The 16,590-nt window shown below is 43.8% G+C and overlaps 1 protein-coding gene across 1 annotated transcript in view; it reads left to right on the top strand.

Moving 5' to 3' along the window:
• Positions 1 to 1,915: 1,915 nt before the first annotated feature.
• Positions 1,916 to 16,590, top strand: part of LOC142202392 (complement C3-like) — a 52,757-nt gene continuing 38,082 nt past the window's right edge. The window contains exons 1-4 of the mRNA XM_075272486.1: positions 1,916 to 2,005; positions 8,082 to 8,274; positions 10,686 to 10,848; positions 11,171 to 11,241. Of these exons, the coding sequence (XP_075128587.1) occupies positions 1,938 to 2,005; positions 8,082 to 8,274; positions 10,686 to 10,848; positions 11,171 to 11,241 (495 nt within the window). The 5' untranslated portion in view covers positions 1,916 to 1,937. The remainder of the gene's footprint in view (positions 2,006 to 8,081; positions 8,275 to 10,685; positions 10,849 to 11,170; positions 11,242 to 16,590) is intronic.

Genomic DNA, 16,590 nt, shown 5'->3' with positions numbered 1-16,590 from the left:
CCTACAGTGGTTAGTAGCAGTTTAGCCCCAACGGTTCTGGCGTCGTCCCTGCACACAGTATTATTCCCCGTAGTGGCCCCTGCACACAGTGTTATACCCCATAGTGGCTCCTGCACACAGTATTATCCCCCATAGTGCCCCCTGCACACAGTATTATCCCCCATAGTGCCCCCTGCACACAGTATTATGCCCCATAGTGGCTCCTGCACACAGTATTATGTCCCATAGTGGCCCCTGCACACAGTATTATCCCCATAGTGGCCCCTGCACACAGTATTATGTCCCATAGTGGCCCCTGCACACAGTATTATCCTCATAGTGGCCCCTGCACACAGTATTATACCCCATAGTGGCCCCTGCACACAGTATTATGCCCCATAGTGGCCCCTGCACACAGTATTATGCCCCATAGTGGTCCCTGCACACAGTATTATCCCCCATAGTGGCCCCTGCACACAGTATAATCCCCCATAGTGGCCCCTGCACACAGTATTATGCCCCATAGTGACCCCTGCACACAGTATTATGCCCCATAGTGGCCCCTGCACACAGTATTATGTCCCATAGTGGCCCCTGCGCACAGTATTATGCCCCATAGTGACCCCTGCACACAGTATTATGCCCCATAGTGGCCCCTGCACACAGTATTATGTCCCATAGTGGCCCCTGCACACAGTATTATGCCCCATAGTGGTCCCTACACACAGTATTATCCCCCATAGTGGCCCCTGCACACAGTATAATCCCCCATAGTGGCCCCTGCGCACAGTATTATGCCCCATAGTGGCCCCTGCACACAGTATTATGCCCCATAGTGGCCCCTGCACAGAGTATTATGTCCCATAGTGGCCCCTGCACACAGTATTATACCCCATAGTGGCCCCTGCACACAGTATTATGTCCCATAGTGGCCCCAGCACACAGTATTATGCCCCATAGTGGCCCCTGCACACAGTATTATCCCCCATAGTGGCCCCTGCACACAGTATTATGTCCCATAGTGGCTCCTCCACACAATATAATGTCTCATAGTGGTCCCTGCACACAGTATTTGTTGGAGTTCACCCAACCAATACTCTAGCCATGGGCCCGCAGCCTTGCTTACTGAACCTTGCTCCTGTTGATGGACACCTCCACTTTTCTTTCTTGCCCCCAGGGGGCCCCAGCGACGTACTTTAGGACTCAAGGAGAGCAGAAGGAGAAGTGGAGGGGGCAGTGAGTAGGAACGGAGATTGGTAAGTAAATAGGGTCCATTACTCAGCAGGTAACGGCCTATTTAAAAGGAAAGAAAAAAAGCAGCAATGGCCCCCCGAGCCCCCTAAGATTGCAGACCCTGTGGCAGCCACTACAGCTGTACTTCTGCTTCTGGGTACAGTGGTGAAGCAGGAAGCCATCGGCTCCTGCTTCACCACCATATTCAATTCATCTGTGATCTTTGGTGTGTTGAAGCCGGGACATACGTCCTGCCAACCGTGACAGTGGGACAGGACCCGGAATCCAGGACTGTTCCGCTGAATCCAGGACAGTTGGGAGTTCAATTTGAAGGCGGACTTGTCTGCGGCCGGCATACCGCGTCATACCCACTGTGCAGAGGTTGTAAGTTTATTTGGAGAAAAGTTCTTAAAGCTGTGGCTGACCCCGCCCATTTCAGGGTGTAACAGGGTGCCCTGTGGTAACTTAGCCCACAGTGCTTAAAGTCCCCGGCCTTGAATAGACCTCCCCAGTAGTGTTTGTGTCCCGGAGGGTCATGGCTCTGTACACCAGGTAGCAGGATCATCGGGGCGCTGTACCTGGCCGGCTGTTTGGATTGCACAAGCTTGGACTTTCCTGCTGGTTTTGGCTCCTCTCCCAGTTACTGATTAATGGGACTGTTTGCTAAAAATCTTAATCCTACATAAAGCCCCTGTCTAAGAAGGTCTGCACACAGTCCTGCCGGCATGATGGGGAGAGTAGTCCTGTACATCACGCTCCTCACCTGCCTGACTGCGGTCTATGGAGAGCCACCGTGAGTAACATGGGTAGTATGGGCAGTGCCAGGGGCATGCTGGGCACTTTAGTGTTCTGTTGTATTATAATTATATCTAGTGATGCTGGGGATTGTAGTGATCCATGTATATTAGGGTTGAGCCGATCTTGAGATTTCAGGATCGTTTTAAAAATTCAATCATTTTCCAGCCAATCGCGATCATGAAACTTGCTCGATCGCCGATCGGGATCCGATCTTTCCTGATCGCTCAACCCTAATGTATACAGTATAATAGAATTGTATTAGGGTCATGTCTAGTGGTCTGGCTATGTTGGGGGTTGTAGTCTTTTGTGCATACAGTATGATAATGTATTCTGGTCATGTCCAGTTGTAGGTCCTGCTGGTATAAAGTATTATAGATTTGTAATAGGGTCCTGTACATTGTCCATTGTATTATAATCATGTTCAGTAGTCGGCCATATTGAGGGTTGTAGTGTTCGAAGTATAGTGTATAATGGGATTATATCATGTCACGTGGTCGCTTATGTTGGGAGTTGTAGTGCTCTATGTATACAGTATCATAGAATTGTATTAGACCCCATGTACACAGCCGAGTGTCCTTCCAAGTTGGGGCTGATTTGGCAGTGGATTGCAGTGAATAACATTTGGGGTGACTTCTCAGTGTCCTCCGAGTACATTCCGTTGAGCATTCACCTCTGTGGGGGGGTTTACGATCCGTTCCAAAGATATAAGCCCTTTTATTGTTGATGCACACTAGAATATACTAGCCAAATGGGCGGTAACTGTGGTTCCTCTGGGGCGGGGGTCTCTGTGTGCTGTGGGCGGGGGTCTCTGTGTGCTGTGGGCGGGGTCTCTGTGTGCTATATGTCACTAGCCCACTTGCCTAGTAGACCCTAATGTACATCAATAATAAAAGGGCTTATATCTTTGGAATAACTGAACGGATTTGGATAAACAAGACACCAAAATGCTCAGGTTGAAAGTGCAGATCAGATGATGAATATCATTGGGCCTTTCACACATGGTGACAGGTGCTCATTAAAGTGCCCTTAAAGGGATTATCAAGTAATAAAAAACACTTCTAGTGTAAATGTTCCCACTGACTAATATATACAGTATATATGCTGTTCCCCATCACACCACTCCTGGGGATCTTTTCATTGGGAGCGGAAGTCTTCTAGTTTGGTCTTATCTGGTGGTGCACCAACCCTGGATAACATGGCTGACCTGCTCTACTCCGCCTGCTTGGCTCTGGAGTAGTAGTATAATATCCTGCTAGGGGGTATTGCTAAAAAATATCCTTATTCTGTCTGACTAGTCACACCTGCACTGTTGTGATCATGTCCATAGTGGCGTGATTGACGTTCTGGAGGGGTCAGACATCATACAGATGGGTCATTACACCCCTATGAACGTGATGGTTAATGCAGTGTGCCCAAACTCACATCTTCTGAATGTGTGTACATACATGCCCACCCAGGTGACTCGGACAGCTGAATAAAAGTGACTTTCAGCAGGATTTCTATACATAACTCACTGCACTCCACTCCACTGCACTGCACTCCACTGGACAGATTCCCTTTAACTCCTTTAACTTTGCTACATCTCTATATTTACACATTTGTTTCATAGACCTAATAGACATCTAGTATAATAAGCTCCCGCCGTACCAGATAGTATCACACACAGTCTTTGGTCTTCACTCATGTTTATTTTCCCTTGAAAGGGAACAGATCCAACAAAAACTAAGCAAAGTAAATAAACCATTTCCATGGAAAAGAATCAAACAAATCCTGAGCAAATTGTAATCTGAAAATAGAGAGAACAATCAAAGCACCCAGACGCCGTTCACTGTGAGGAAGAGATAGGCCAGCAGGAGTGATCTCTGCCAAACAAAGAACTTATGAATACACCAGACTCATAACCTATGAATACACCAGACTCATAACCTATGAATACACCAGACTCATAACCTATGAATACACCAGACTCTAAATCTATGAATACACCAGACTCATAACCTATGAATACACCAGACTCTAAATCTATGAATACACCAGACTCATAACCTATGAATGCACCAGACTCATAACCTATGAATACACCAGACTCATAACCTATGAATGCACCAGACTCATAACCTATGAATACACCAGACTCATAACCTATGAATATACCAGACTCTAAACCTATGAATACACCAGACTCATAATCTATGAATACACCAGACTCTAAACCTATGGAATACACCAGACTCTAAACCTATGAGTACACCAGACTCATAACCTATGAATGCACCAGACTCATAACCTATGAATACACCAGACTCATAACCTATGAATACACCAGACTCTAAACCTATGAATACACCAGACTCTAAACCTATGAATACACCAGACTCATAACCTATGAATACACCAGACTCATAACCTATGAATATACCAGACTCTAAACTTATGACTACACCAGACTCTAAACCTATGAATACACCAGACTCTAAACCTATGAATACATCAGACTCATAACCTATGAATACACCAGACTCTAAACCTATGACTACACCAGACTCTAAACCTATCAATACATCAGACTCATAACCTATGAATACACCAGACTCTAAACTTATGACTACACCAGACTCTAAACCTATGAATACACTAGACTCATAACCTACGAATACACCAGACTCAGAACCTACGAATACACCAGACTCAGAACCTATGAATACACCAGACTCATAACCTATGAATACACCAGACCCATAACCTATGACTACACCAGACTCTAAACCTATGAATGCACCAGACTCATAACCTATGAATACATCAGACTCATAACCTATGAATACACCAGACTCTAAACCTATGACTACACCAGACTCTAAACCTATGAATACACCAGACTCTAAACCTATGAATACACTAGACTCATAACCTACGAATACACCAGACTCAGAACCTACGAATACACCAGACTCAGAACTTATGAATACACCAGACTCAGAACCTATGAATACACCAGACTCATAACCTATGAATACACCAGACCCATAACCTATGACTACACCAGACTCTAAACCTATGAATGCACCAGACTCATAACCTATGAATACATTAGACTCTAAACCTATGAATACATCAGACTCTAAACCTATTAATACACCAAACTCAGAACCTATGAATTCACCTGACTCATAAGCATTGAATACACCAGACTCTAAACCTACGACTACCCCAGACTCAAAACCTATGAATACATCAGACTCATAACCTACGAATACACCAGACTCAGAACCTACGAATACACCAGACTCAGAACCTATGAATACACCAGACTCATAACCTATGAATACACCAGACCCATAACCTATGACTACACCAGACTCTAAACCTATGAATGCACCAGACTCATAACCTATGAATACATCAGACTCATAACCTATGAATACACCAGACTCTAAACCTATGACTACACCAGACTCTAAACCTATGAATACACCAGACTCTAAACCTATGAATACACTAGACTCATAACCTACGAATACACCAGACTCAGAACCTACGAATACACCAGACTCAGAACCTATGAATACACCAGACTCAGAACCTATGAATACACCAGACTCATAACCTATGAATACACCAGACCCATAACCTATGACTACACCAGACTCTAAACCTATGAATGCACCAGACTCATAACCTATGAATACATTAGACTCTAAACCTATGAATACATCAGACTCTAAACCTATTAATACACCAAACTCAGAACCTATGAATTCACCTGACTCATAAGCATTGAATACACCAGACTCTAAACCTACGACTACCCCAGACTCAAAACCTATGAATACATCAGACTCATAAACTATGAATACACCAGACTCAGAACCTATGAATACATCAGACTCTAGACATACAACTACACCAGAATAATAACCTGTGAATTCATCAGATTCTAAGCATACGACTACACCAGACTCATAACTTATGAATACATCAGACTCTCACAGACCTATAAGGGTGCATTCACACTGAGTAAACGCTAGCTTATTCTGAACGTAAAACACGTTCAGAATAAGCGGCGTCTAAAGCAGCTCCATTCATTTCTATGGGAGCGGGGATACGAGCGCTCCCCATAGAAATGAATGAGCTGCTTCTTTCACTCCGTGCAGTCCCATTGAAGTGAATGGGGAGTGCCGGCGTATACGGCAAGCTCTGCTCATGCCGGAGCGTACACGCCGGCACTCCCCATTCACTTCAATGGGACTGCACGGAGTGAAAGAAGCAGCCCATTCATTTCTATGGGGAGCGCTCGTATCCCCGCTCCCATAGAAATGAATGGAGCTGCTTTAGACGCCGCTTATTCTGAACGTGTTTTACGTTCAGAATAAGCTAGCGTTTACTCAGTGTGAATTCACCCTAACTTCTTCTTTAAGAGTCTCCTTTTTCCTCCACTCATTACCTGTAGTAATGGCACCTGTTTAAACTTGTTATCAGTATAAAAAGACACCTGTGCACACCCTCAAACAGTCAGACTCCAAACTCCACTATGGTGAAGACCAAAGAGCTGTCAAAGGACACCAGAAACAAAATTGTAGCCCTGCACCAGGCTGGGAAGACTGAATCTGCAATAGGCAACCAGCTTGGATTGAAGAAATCAACTGTGGGAGCAATAATTAGAAAATGGAAGACATACAAGACCACTGATAATCTCCCTCGATCTGGGGCTCCACGCAAAATCTCACCCCATGGGGTCAAAATGATCACAAGAACTGTGAGCAAAAACCCCAGAACCACGTGGGGGGACCTAGTGAATGAACTGCAGAGAGCTGGGACCAATGTAACAAAGCCTACCATCAGTAACACACTACGCCGCCAGGGACTCAGATCCTGCAGTGCCAGACGTGTCCCACTGCTTAAGCCAGTACATGTCCGGGCCCGTCTGAAGTTTGCTAGAGAGCATTTGGATGATCCAGAAGAGTATTGGGAGAATCTCCTATGGTCTGATGAAACCAAACTGGAACTGTTTGGTAGAAACACAACTTTTCGTGTTTGGAGGAAAAAGAATACTGAGTTGCATCCATCAAACACCATACCTACTGTAAAGCATGGGGGTGGAAACATCATGCTTTGGGGCTGTTTCTCTGCAAAGGGGCCAGGACGACTGATCCGGGTACATGAAAGAATGAATGGGGCCATGTATCAGGAGATTTTGAGTGCAAACCTCCTTCCATCAGCAAGGGCATTGAAGATGAAACGTGGCTGGGTCTTTCAACATGACAATGATCCAAAGCACACCGCCAGGGCAACGAAGGAGTGGCTTTGTAAGAAGCATTTCAAGGTCCTGGTGTGGCCTAGCCAGTCTCCAGATCTCAACCCTATAGAAAACCTTTGGAGGGAGTTGAAAGTCCGTGTTGCCAAGCGACAGCCCCAAAACATCACTGCTCTAGAGGAGATCTGCATGGAGGAATGGGCCAACATACCAACAACAGTGTGTGCCAACCTTGTGAAGACTTACAGAAAACGTTTGACCTCTGTCATTGCCAACAAAGGATATATAACAAAGTATTGAGATGAAATTTTGTTACTGACCAAATACTTATTTTCCACCATAATTTGCAAATAAATTCTTACAAAATCAGACAATGTGATTTTCTGGATTTGTTTTCTCATTTTGTCTCTCATAGTTGAGGTCTACCTATGATGTAAATTACAGACGCCTCTCATCTTTTTAAGTGGTGGAACTTGCACTATTGGTGACTGACTAAATACTTTTTTGCCCCACTGTACATACATAATATAAACCAATTTATGAATCTATATATATGTGAGTGCTGTATATGGAGTGTTATGTCAGGGTTCTTTAGACCAGGGCTGGAGCAGGAACTTGGGTCCAGCCTGAGGACTCTTATACTGTTAGGATTTTCATGAATATTGAATTTCTCCCTGTTAGCAACATACAGAGTTCTGTGTATAGCGAATAATAGAACAGTGTGATGGTCATGTCCAATGGTTGGGTCATGTTTGGGGATATGTATAACATAGCGCCATTTAGGAAGCTCACTGTGATGAACTATCTCTGCCAACAGATGTGCCCTCATCATGCCCAATGTCCTCCATGTGGAGGTGGAGGAGACCATTGTGGTGGACGCTCATTTACAAAAAGAAGATTTCAAGGCTGAAATTATTATCCAAGACTTTCCTTTGAAGGAACTTGAGGTGGCCAAGACCATGGTCAACTTAAACAGTGCTAATGGCTTCTTGGAGAAAGTGACTATGAAGGTGAGCAAATGTAGACGACAATATGTCCCATTGTAGAGCTGTACATTATAGTTGTAGGAGAAGAGATTAGAACTACATGGTAAAGAATGTAGAAGAGACATACAAGAAGGAGAAAAGAAGAGTTATTCTTCTGATAATGTTCTAATTGTCCTTATCATGCCCAAAATAGAGAACCAACACCATATTCCCTAAATCTAAGAAAGTACATACTGTAATCCTGCCCCTATATACGGAAATATAATTACTGTAATACTGCCCCTATCTACAAGAATATAACTACTATAATACTATTCCTATGTACAAGAATATAACTACTATAATACTATTCCTATGTACAAGAATATAACTACTAGGGGCCACACGGTGGCTCAGTGGTTAGCACTGCAGCCTTGCAACACTGGAGTCCTGGTGTTCAAATCCCACCAAGGGCAAAAAAACCACCTGCAAGGAGTTTGTATGTTCTCCCCGTGTTTGCATGGATTTCCATCCCATATTCCAAAAAAGACATACTGATAGGGAAAAAATGTACATTGTGGGTTCCATGTGGGGATCACAATCTACATATAAAAAAAAAAAGAATATAACTACTATAATACTACCTCCTAGTAGAATATAACTACTATAATACTACCTCCTATGTACAAGAATATAACTACTATAATACTGTTCCTATGTACAAGAATATAACTCCTATAATACTACCTCCTATGTACAAGAATATAACTGCTATAATACTGCTCCTATGTACAAGAATATAACTACTATAATACTGCCTCCTATGTACAAGAATATAACTACTATAATACTACTCCTATGTACAAGAATATAACTACTATAATACTACTCATATGTACAAGAATATAACTACTATAATACTGCCCCTTATGTACAAGAATATAACTACTATAATACTACTCATATGTACAAGAATATAACTACTATAATACTGCCCCTTATGTACAAGAATATAACTACTATAATACTGCTCCTATGTACAAGAATATAACTACTATAATACTACTCCTATGTACAAGAATATAACTACTATAATACTGCTCCTATGTACAAGAATATAACTACTATAATACTGCTCCTATGTACAAGAATATAACTACTGTAATACTACTCCTATGTACAAGAATATAACTACTATAATACTGCTCCTATGTACAATAATATAACTACTATAATACTACCTCCTATGTACAAGAATATAACTACTATAATACTACCTCCTATGTACAAGAATATAACTACTATAATACTGCTCCTATGTACAATAATATAACTACTATAATACTACCTCCTATGTACAAGAATATAACTACTATAATACTACCTCCTATGTACAAGAATATAACTACTATAATACTGCTCCTATGTACAAGAATATAACTACTATAATACTGCTCCTATGTACAAGAATATAACTACTGTAATACTACTCCTATGTACAAGAATATAACTACTATAATACTGCTCCTATGTACAATAATATAACTACTATAATACTACCTCCTATGTACAAGAATATAACTACTATAATACTGCTCCTATGTACAAGAATATAACTACTATAATACTGCTCCTATGTACAAGAGTATAACTACTATAATACTGCTCCTATATACAAGAATATAACTACTATAATACTTCTCCTATGTACAAGAATATAACTGCTATAATACTACCTCCTATGTACAAGAATATAACTACTATAATACTGTTCCTATGTACAAGAATATAACTACTATAATACTGCTCCTATGTACAAGAATATAACTACTATAATACTACCTCCTATGTACAAGAATATAACTACTATAATACTGTTCCTATGTACAAGAATATAACTACTATAATACTGTTCCTATGTACAAGAATATAACTACTATAATACTACTCCTATGTACAAGAATATAACTACTATAATACTACTCCTATGTACAAGAATATAACTACTATAATACTGCTCCTATGTACAAGAATATAACTACTATAATACTACCTCCTATGTACAAGAATATAACTACTATAATACTGCTCCTATGTACAAGAATATAACTACTATAATACTGCTCCTATGTACAAGAATATAACTACTATAATACTACTCCTATGTACAAGAATATAACTACTATAATACTACCTCCTATGTACAAGAATATAACTACTATAATACTGCTCCTATGTACAAGAATATAACTACTATAATACTGCTCCTATGTACAAGAATATAACTACTATAATACTACCTCCTATGTATAAGAATATAACTACTATAATACTGCTCCTATGTATAAGAATATAACTACTATAATACTGCTCCTATGTACAAGAATATAACTACTTTAATACTGCCTGCCATATTGGATCTCTACCATATACATTGTACTCTTGTTTTGTCTTAGATTTCTGCCACAAAATTCAAGCAAGAGCCTCTGAGGAAGAAGTACGTCTCGGTGTCGGTCAGGTCGGATAAGTGCAATCTCATTAAAGTTGTGCTGCTTTCATTCCACACCGGATACATCTTCATACAGACCGACAAGCCCATCTACAACCCCGGGACCGCAGGTGACGTGCAGGGAACCATCTTGTTCAAATTAAAGGGGTCTTGTGATACTGATCCCCCTCCATAGCCAGATATAGTCACTAGTGAGCAGTGTTTGCCAAACTTGACAGATTGGGCCAACTTGGCTGTTATATGTATGGCCAACTCCACTCTCCTGGCGCTGTTTTCTCCTGACAGTAGTATCTACTGAGGGCTCTATTCATTGGGCTCATTGTCAGACCATCATCGGGGCTCATACTGTAATGTTCTTAGGATACTAAGAAAGTTCCCTGATCAGCTTTGGATGTGACTGGAGTATAATCCTGAGTTCCTTGTCTTCTTTAGTTCTCTACCGAGCGTACGTCACCAGCCTCTCCCTTCAGCCCGATTCACGGACGGTGGACATGGAGGTTACGGTAAGATTGTGTAATCCTCTTTGTTTGTTTGTTACATTGTATCAGTGCAGTAACATGTGACAGTCTGGAGTGCGGCCTGTTCATCTCGCAGAGGATTTTCCAGACTGGAATCCATTGTAACAAACCCTCTGCTAAAGCAGAAATTTGGAAAATAGTAAAGAAATGAAACACTGGGTCTGTTCGGGTTTGTTCACATTTGTGTCCATTCTTCAGTTCCATCATAAACCAAATATTAAAGGGATTTGTTGATGGATATGGATGAATCCCGGGGGACCCCTTTAATTATAGTGGGGTCAATCAGGTATCCGATGTTTTCACTGTCCCATCGCAGGACATGCTTACTCAATGTTACACAGATTCTCCAAGGCAGGTGTGAACGTAGTCTTAGTATAAGTAAGTGCACCCCCCTCCCCCTCCCTTGTTACCCCCTCCCCCTCCCTTGTTACCCCCTCCCAGCTTTTCCTCCATCCATTGTATTGGAACCTGACACCTTGTCCGTGTTCACATTAGTCTTTGTGCTGCAGAATACAATACCTAATACAACCAGTACAGCGGGTGCAGTCGTGCCCTCCATTGACTGAGTGTAAACTTGGCAGGTTCCTCTACTTCACCTATTTACTTCTGGGAGGGGCCGCCCAATCTAAGGTATGAGAATACAATACCACCCCCCACCCCCCCATATGGTGTATCCTGAGGTCAAGCAAGGTCCCTTAGTATCAGTGTGCATGTGTGTGTGAACGGTAGAGAGGAATAGCTGTCAGCTGAGTAGACATCGCATGTGTATCTCCAGTATTAGACCTCATACAGCATGCAAAATTCCAGGGGACGGGTTACAGGACATTGCTCGTGAGATCTGTCACCTCCGCTATTGGTACAAGGTCCACCGGAGTCCACAGAGGGGATGTATTTATTCCAACATCTAAGATAAAACTGCACAAATGTGGTAAATGCCTGGATACAGTCAGTACTACTCACAGCTGGGGGGTTGGTACAATTGCATCCTGTCTAGACAATGCTCTGTAAGCTCCACAGCCTGAACTCTAGACTGATACATTGTACAAAGCCAATCCTGCTCAGAGCTGGGGGGTAGATACAATTATATCCAGTCTAGACAATGTTCTGTGAACTCAAAAGCCTGGACTGTAGACTGATACATTATACAAAGCCAATCCTGCTCAGAGATGGGGGTAGTTATAATTATATCCAGCCTAGACAATGCTCTGTGAGCTCTACAGCTTGGACTATAGACTGATACATTGTACACAGCCAATTATGCTCAGAGTTGAAGAGTAGATACAATTGTATTCAGTATAGACAATGCTCTGTGAGCTCTACAGCCTGGACTCTAGGTTGATACATTGTACACAACCAGCCCTAATTATAGCTTACAAATAGATACAATTGTATCCTGTCTAGACAATGCTCTGTGAGCTCAACAGCCTGGACTCTAGACTGATACCTTGTACACAGCCAATCCTGCTCAGAGATGGGGGGTAGATACAATTGTATCCAGCCTAGACAATGCTCTGTAAGCTCCACAGCCTGGACTCTAGACTGATACATTGTATACAGCCAGTCCTACTTACTGTATAGCTTACGAGTAGATACAATTGTATCCAGTCTAGACAATGCTCTGTGAGCTCTGCATCCTGGCTAACCAGCCAGTGTTGGAATGTCCCACCAGAATACCAGCCAATCATCTGACAGCTCAGGCTCTAACACAATAATGGTCCAGCAGAAGATATTCACTTTTGAATGGTGCTATGATGTATAAATTAGAGGGTTTTTTTTTTTTGTTTTTTTTTTGGGGGGGGGGGAGGCGTAGGACAATTTTATCAGTCCTCACCGAAACTAGCCAAGAGATTTGTGCAGCTTCTGCTGATGTGTTTTGCTCACAGAGCATTGTCTAGTTTGGATACAATTGTAACCACTTCTAGCTGTGTAGCAGGACTGGCTGCTCACAGAGCACTCTCTAGACAGTTAGGGTGCATTCACACGGAGTAAAATGGAGTGTATTTTGGAGTGTTTTTTTTAAACGTGGCGTTTACGGAGCGTTTACGCGTGTAAAAAACGCTTCCGTAAACGCTCCAAATTACACTCCATTTTACTCCGTGTGAATACACCCTTAAGACCAGGGCTAGCTGCTGCTGTTGTCAGCACACAGAGCATTGCCTACATTGGATACAATTGCAATCACTTCTCAGTTAAGAGCAGGGCTAGCTATTACTGATACATTCCGCTTATAGAGCATTGTTTAGACTACCTATAATTGTAACCATTTGCAGCTGAGATCAGGACTAGGTGATACCTCAGCTCACAGAGCGTTGCCTACATACAATTGTAACCACTTAGCTGAGAGCAGGACTAACAGTTACTGATTAGAGATGAGTGAACACTAAAATGTTCGAGGTTCGAAATTCGATTCGAACAGCCGCTCACTGTTCGAGTGTTCGAATGGGTTTCGAACCCCATTATAGTCTATGGGGAACATAAACTCGTTAAGGGGGAAACCCAAATTCGTGTCTGGAGGGTCACCAAGTCCACTATGACCAACACCCTGGAATGACACTGGGACAGCAGGGGAAGCATGTCTGGGGGCATAAAAGTCACTTTATTTCATGGAAATCCCTGTCAGTTTGCGATTTTCGCAAGCTAACTTTTCCCCATAGAAATGCATTGGCCAGTGCTGATTGGCCAGAGTACGGAACTCAACCAATCAGCGCTGGCTCTGCTGGAGGAGGCGGAGTCTAAGATCGCTCCACACCAGTCTCCATTCAGGTCCGACCTTAGACTCCGCCTCCTCCGGCAGAGCCAGCGCTGATTGGCCGAAGGCTGGCCAATGCATTCCTATGTGAATGCAGAGACTTAGCAGTGCTGAGTCAGTTTTGCTCAACTACACATCTGATGCACACTCGGCACTGCTACATCAGATGTAGCAATCTGATGTAGCAGAGCCGAGGGTGCACTAGAACCCCTGTGCAAACTCAGTTCACGCTAATAGAATGCATTGGCCAGCGCTGATTGGCCAATGCATTCTATTAGCCCGATGAAGTAGAGCTGAATGTGTGTGCTAAGCACACACATTCAGCTCTACTTCATCGGGCTAATAGAATGCATTGGCCAGCGCTGATTGGCCAGAGTACGGAACTCGACCAATCAGCGCTGGCTCTGCTGGAGGAGGCGGAGTCTAAGGTCGGACCTGAATGGAGACTGGTGTGGAGCGATCTTAGACTCCGCCTCCTCCAGCAGAGCCAGCGCTGATTGGCCGAATTCCGTACTCTGGCCAATCAGCACTGGCTAATGCATTGTATTGGCGTGATGAAGCAGTGCTGAATGTGTGTGCTTAGCACACACATTCAGCTCTACTTCATCGGGCTAATAGAATGCATTGGCCAATCAGCGCTGGCCAATGCATTCTATTAGCTTGATGAAGCAGAGTGTGCACAAGGGTTCAAGCGCACCCTTGGCTCTGATGTAGCAGAGCCGAGGCTGCACAAGGGTTCAAGCGCACCCTCGGCTCTGATGTAGCAGAGCCGAGGGTGCACAAGGGTTCAAGTGCACCCTCGGCTCTGCTACATCAGAGCCGAGGGTGCGCTTGAACCCTTGTGCAGCCTCGACTCTGCTACATCAGAGCCGAGGGTGCGCTTGAACCCTTGTGCAGCCTCGGCTCTGCTACATCAGAGCCGAGGGTGCACTTGAACCCTTGTGCAGCCTCGGCTCTGCTACATCAGAGCCGAGGGTGCGCTTGAACCCTTGTGCAGCCTCGGCTCTGCTACATCAGAGCCGAGGGTGCGCTTGAACCCTTGTGCACACTCTGCTTCATCAAGCACACACATTCAGCTCTACTTCATCGGGCTAATAGAATGCATTGGCCAGCGCTGATTGGCCAGAGTACGGAATTCGGCCAATCAGCGCTGGCTCTGCTGGAGGAGGCGGAGTCTAAGGTCGGACCTGAATGGAGACTGGTGTGGAGCGATCTTAGTCTCCGCCTCCTCCAGAAGAGCCAGCGCTGATTGGCCGAATTCCGTACTCTGGCCAATCAGCACTGGCTAATGCATTGTATTGGCGTGATGAAGCAGTGCTGAATGTGTGTGCTTAGCACACACATTCAGCTCTACTTCATCGGGCTAATAGAATGCATTGGCCAATCAGCGCTGGCCAATGCATTCTATTAGCTTGATGAAGCAGAGTGTGCACAAGGGTTCAAGCGCACCCTCGGCTCTGATGTAGCAGAGCCGAGGCTGCACAAGGGTTCAAGCGCACCCTCGGCTCTGATGTAGCAGAGCCGAGGGTGCACAAGGGTTCAAGTGCACCCTCGGCTCTGCTACATCAGAGCCGAGGGTGCGCTTGAACCCTTGTGCAGCCTCGGCTCTGCTACATCAGAGCCGAGGGTGCGCTTGAACCCTTGTGCACACTCTGCTTCATCAAGCTAATAGAATGCATTGGCCAGCACTGATTGGCCAGAGTACGGAATTCGGCCAATCAGCGCTGGCCAATGCATCCCTATGGGAAAAAGTTTATCTCACAAAAATCACAATTACACACCCGATAGAGCCCCAAAAAGTTATTTTTAATAACATTCCCCCCTAAATAAAGGTTATCCCTAGCTATCCCTGCCTGTACAGCTATCCCTGTCTCTTAGTCACAAAGTTCACATTCTCATATGACCCGGATTTGAAATCCACTATTCGTCTAAAATGGAGGTCACCTGATTTCGGCAGCCAATGACTTTTTCCAATTTTTTTCAATGCCCCCGGTGTCGTAGTTCCTGTCCCACCTCCCCTGCGCTGTTATTGGTGCAAAAAAGGCGCCAGGGAAGGTGGGAGGGGAATCGAATTTTGGCGCACTTTACCACGCGGTGTTCGATTCGATTCGAACATGGCGAACACCCTGATATCCGATCGAACATGTGTTCGATAGAACACTGTTCGCTCATCTCTATTACTGATGTGTTCAGCTCACAGAGTATTGCCTACACTGGATACAACTGTAACCACTTCTCAGCTGAGATTAGGACCAGCTATGCGCCCGGTTGGCATGTGTAGGCATTACGTCTACACCTAGTGGAAGAAAATATTTAATCAGTGGGGGGAGGGGTGAAATAGACAGATCCACCCTTTGTTCTATTTGCTCCAGAACCCTTAGCAATCACCATAGTAATGTCCAATGGTTGACCTGAGCACACAGAACTAGAGGAAAGCCAAGTAACCCCCAGTATTGGGTAATGATTGATCCCTCCACCCAAGAGCAAACAGAGACTGATGGGAAATGACAGAGAGCGGGGCCCTTATGGGGAAGTGAATGAAGCAACGGCCAACACAGATAGGATCTATACACAAAGATTTATCA

This window comes from Leptodactylus fuscus, chromosome 5 (assembly GCF_031893055.1).
Source record: "Leptodactylus fuscus isolate aLepFus1 chromosome 5, aLepFus1.hap2, whole genome shotgun sequence".
Lineage (NCBI taxonomy): Eukaryota > Metazoa > Chordata > Amphibia > Anura > Leptodactylidae > Leptodactylus > Leptodactylus fuscus.
The sequence above is the reverse complement of the archived record's forward strand: the minus strand, read 5'-3'. Positions and strand labels throughout refer to the sequence as shown.